At 38.7% G+C, this 4555-nt stretch overlaps 1 protein-coding gene and 2 non-coding genes across 11 annotated transcripts in view; all 3 read left to right on the top strand.

The window, feature by feature from the left end:
* Positions 1-4555, top strand: part of Cep295 (centrosomal protein 295) — a 44391-nt gene that overhangs the window by 33513 nt on the left and 6323 nt on the right. For all 9 annotated transcript variants that reach the window (XM_031345949.1, XM_031345944.1, XM_031345941.1 and 6 more), the window contains 4 exons: positions 1059-1211; positions 2462-2589; positions 3084-3186; positions 3516-3761. In XM_031345949.1, the coding sequence (XP_031201809.1) occupies positions 1059-1211; positions 2462-2589; positions 3084-3186; positions 3516-3761 (630 nt within the window). The remainder of the gene's footprint in view (positions 1-1058; positions 1212-2461; positions 2590-3083; positions 3187-3515; positions 3762-4555) is intronic.
* On the top strand, positions 2690-2769 carry LOC116074094. Its single transcript, XR_004112069.1, has one exon. It is a non-coding gene; the product is annotated as a small nucleolar RNA U2-19 (small nucleolar RNA).
* Positions 2929-2998, top strand: LOC116074093. Its single transcript, XR_004112068.1, has one exon. It is a non-coding gene; the product is annotated as a small nucleolar RNA U2-30 (small nucleolar RNA).

Genomic DNA, 4555 nt, shown 5'->3' with positions numbered 1-4555 from the left:
TGGAGTTCCTAAGTGCCTGGTCCCACTGGTCCCAGTTACTCCCAGTGTTGGGACAGATGTTGGTTCCTTGAAGCAGTGTCTTGCAGTGGGGCCGGCCCATGATATCCTGGAGCTCACAATGTAGCTCAGACTATGCTCAAACATGTGGTCCTTTGTTTCAGCTTTCCAAGTGTTGTGATTACAGTTGTGTGCCTCGCTAAACAAGGTCATTCATAAAAATGTCTTTTACCCCAACAAAATGAAAACTGTTTGAGGGAAAAGTGAAAGCTTTGCAGTGATTTTTAATCCACAAACTACTGTTTGGTTGAAATTTCATATGGGTAGGACACAGGTTAATAATTAAGTTGAAAACACTAATCTGTATTGATTTTCCTTCTTTTCTCTCTTATAGTTCATTTCTTTTGTCTTTGTTTTCTGGATAATTTTCCTTAATTCTTTTATTTTACTATTTCTTTCTTTGCTTCTGAATTTTTATTGCTTCCGAATTTGTTGATTTTCTAATTAGAGTTGTCTTTTTTTATTTTTTTTATTTTTTTTGGTTTCTCCAACACTCCACCTTGATATGTCCTACATTTGTTCGGTGAATTCTGTGAATACAGAATAGGAATAACTTTAAAAGTTAGTTTTTGTTTTGATTCCATATTTTCTATTAGTCCAAATTTTTCCCCATCATATATTTTAGAAGCTTTTCTCTAAGTTCCTGCATAGTTGCTACGTTAAAAGGCTGGCTGGATTTTTAAAACCTATTATCTATATGGCCATTTTACATGATAAAGTGGCCATTTATGCAGTAGAGAAGTGGTTCAGAGGTTGAGCATTTAATTGCTCTTCCAGAGGACTCATGCACAGAACTATTTTCATTCCAGCTCCATGGGATCCATTGCCCCGTCCAGCCTCCAAGGTACTGCCCTCGTAGTGTATATTCATACAGGCAGGCAAAACACTCAGATACCTAAAGTAAATATATCTAAAAACAAATGGCCTTAGCAACTAGAAATTTAATGAACTGGGGTTTTGTTTTGTTTTGTTTTGTTTTGTTTTCTTTTGTTCCCATCCAGGAAAAGCAGAGTTTTACCAAGAACGAGACCCATTAAGGGTCTCCGTAAGCAGAGAACAAAGTTTCCTGGGGAGCCCACTAGCTCATGATCCGTTTGGTTGTCATCAACCACCTGTCCAAGAGAACAGCAAAAGCCATGACAGTGCTAAAACAGGTAAAAGGATATGTAGGAAGTGGAAGTGTCACACACAAGGAAGTGTGGACAGAAGGTGACTGTTAGGTTGTCTATAATAGTGGTAAGTAGCTTTGGTGACTGTCAGTAATAGATCATTGTGGTACATAACTGCCCTTTTGATTTATGCAAGCTTGGGCTAGGCAGCCCTGGAACTTAGAGATCCTTCTGCCTCTGTCTTGCAAGTGCTAGGACATCTTTTTACTCACCTGCAGTGAGTACCATGATGGGGAGTATATGAGGGATGATGAGTTGGCATCTTTGTAGGCCACGTTGTAAAATACAGTGGTAGGGAAGCTACCCTCTAAAGTCTGTGGCATCATAAAAAAGGGCCTTACATATGATACTCATAGACATTATGAAGAATTTTAAGTTAGTTATTTCACCAACCAGTGACATCCATAGTTAATTTCCTTGCTTTTAAATGGATACATATAGATGCGCAGCTGTAATATTGTTTGTCGACCTACAAAGCAAAGCTCCAATACTACTTTATTCATTGTAACTTGCTTTTTAAGTCATTAACTTTCAAGGATTTCTTTTTATCTTAGCTTGACTGAAATACAGATAATTGGTATATAAATTGTAGTTAAAGCATAACATAGGACATGAGAGACTTTCTGTTAGAGGATTCATAAAAGAGAGGTTGACTCCAGCACCTACTTTTTGTGCTATACTGTGAAACAACAGTATAGGACATTGCCAGTTGTTTTTTTTTTGTTGTTTTTTGTCTTTTGTTTTTTTTTTTTCCGAGACAGGGTTTCTCTGTGTAGCCCTGGCTGTCCTGGAACTCACTCTGTAGACCAGGCTGGCCTCGAACTCAGAAATTCACCTACCTCTGCCTCCCAAGTGCTGAGATTAAAGGTATGTGCCACTACTGCCCGGGTGGACGTTGTCAGTTTTGATATTTTGATGTGTATTAAATATTTTAAAAGAATTTTTTCCCTTGACTAGCATGACAACTACATTTTCTTTCTGTCTTTCACTCTTCCTTTCTTTTCTTAATGAGTATTCCCCTAGTGAGTATTATAGATAACAATATTGATAAATATTGATATTTTTGATAAATGTTGACTTCTCCCCCCCTTTGGCCAGAGGTAAGGCAATTTTAAGAAGGAAAATAAAAAATAAGGAAGGTATAGAAATGCAGAGGATGACACCCTCTGGTGCTAAAATTTACTTTGTCGTAATTGCCCCTACTCCTACTTTGAATCCCCAAATTCACATTTTAGTTAAAGTCAAGAAATCTGATGTTGAGGATCATGCAGTATTGAGTCGTGCTATCTCAGAGGAAGAAGAAAAAGAAGAAGAAGAAGAAGCATGTACATACCTGGGTCCACTTGTGAAGCCAGATGATGAGGTCAGTAATACTACTTGGTGTAATTTATTAAGCAGCTTGGTATTGTGTTTGTTTAGTTTGTTAAAAACTTAAAGTCTGTTCTCTGAGATCTACTGAAGTGGATCAATGATGAAAATAGCCAAATCTGAGCATCAAAAGACCTTTCAGTCTGCTTGGTGCATGATCTCTATAGTTCTGAGAAGCAAAACTACAAAATAGCTTACAACAATTAGGGTCTGTCTGTGGTGAGAAAAGGAGGGTGGTGTATGAGTGTGTGTGTGTATCTCTGTTTGTGTATCTGTGTGTGTGTGTGTGTGTGTGTGTGTGTGTGTGTGTGTGTGTGTGTGTGTAGTCATTTCTGAGCAATGATGAAAAGGTTTTATTACTGAGTTTTGTCACTGTGAAGGCTCCTACACTTGACCTGAGCTCAGAATTGACAACTGACAATGTGGATGATTTGTGGTTTTTCTAGATGTGTCATGATCATGATCTAATATTTCCCTTTTTAATTTTAGGCTGAAACACAAGAGATTTCTCAGGAGCCATTGTCTTCAGTAACTGTTTCTACTGGAAGCTTCTTAAGTTATGAAATCACAGATTTGAGCCTCACAGATCCAGGTACTCTCAGACTTTGTGAACATATTAAAGGAGCTATGCTGGCTGGACTGCAGTGTGGTAGTGGAAGAAGCATTTCTTCTTCATGGTGTGTCCAAGGGATTAGATTTGGGGTCTACACAGAAAACAGCATCAGTCTTGAAGAGAATACAGTACTATGCAAAGTCAAGTGTGCATTCTTGCACATTTTCCCTCTGAACAGATACCTTGATTCCACCACCAACCTCAGCAGTATATATTGCTATGGCATATTATGTTTGTGAGGAAGTACCCAGACATAAGTTATGGTATTGTAAGTGTGAATTAAATGTTTTCATTACATTTAATTTCAGAGTCATTTTCAGAACCGACAGAGCATCAAGAACAAGAATCTACCAATAAGCAGGAAGAGACTGATCCTTTTAGTCGTGCATTCCCTTCAATACAAATTATTTCTCAGCAGCAGCACTCCTTAGGTGCTCATAACTCTCTGTTGCCCACGGAGGAAGAAAGTACATCTGATCATGCACATGTTCAACAGATCATAGACAAGGATATAGATGAAGCAAATTTGATACCTGATAAAAGAGACTTTCAGGGTAAAATTATTTTAAAAGAATATTTGTATAACTTTTTCTAGCTTTTCACCTTTCGTCCTTTTTTAGTTTTAAGTATTGTTTGAGCTTCACATTTCTTATGGCCTGTATATCATTTGTGCCACAGATAATATTGAGGGCATTTATGAGACAGAGTATCTGGGAGCACTGTCTAACTGAAAAATAAAAGGGGGCCAGTGAGAAGCTATCGTGGCATTTGTCTTAGCTAGGGTTGTACTGCTGTGAACAGACACCATGACCAAGGCAACTCTTATAAGGGCAACATGTAATTGGGGCTGGCTTATAGTTTCAGAGGTTCAGTCCATTATCATCAAGGCAGGAACATGGCAGCATCCAGGCAGGCATGGTACAGGAAGAGCTGAGAGTTCCATGTCTTCATCTGAAAACTGCTAACAGAATAATGGCTTCTAGGTAGCTAAAATGAGGGTCTTAAAGCCCATGCCCTACTCCAATAGGGCCACACCTTCTAAAAGAGCCACTCCCTGGGCTGAACATAAACAAACCATAACAACGTTAAAGGCACTTGCTATCAACCCATGACGTAGCTGACTGAGTTCAGTTCACAGAACCCATACTGGTGGAAGGAGAGAACTAACTTCTAAAGGTTACCTTTGACCTACATACAAGCACTATGGCAGAGGTACCATGTCATGTACATGCACATACACACACACAGAAATGAATTAAGTTTTTAAATTAAAAAAAAAAAACAAAACAACTTGGCCGGGCAGTGGTGACGCACACCTTTAATCCCAGCACTTGGGAGGCAGAGGCAG

This window comes from Mastomys coucha, unplaced genomic scaffold (assembly GCF_008632895.1).
Source record: "Mastomys coucha isolate ucsf_1 unplaced genomic scaffold, UCSF_Mcou_1 pScaffold23, whole genome shotgun sequence".
In the NCBI taxonomy this organism is placed as follows: Eukaryota; Metazoa; Chordata; class Mammalia; order Rodentia; family Muridae; genus Mastomys; species Mastomys coucha.
This window is presented reverse-complemented; position numbering and strand designations above follow the sequence as displayed.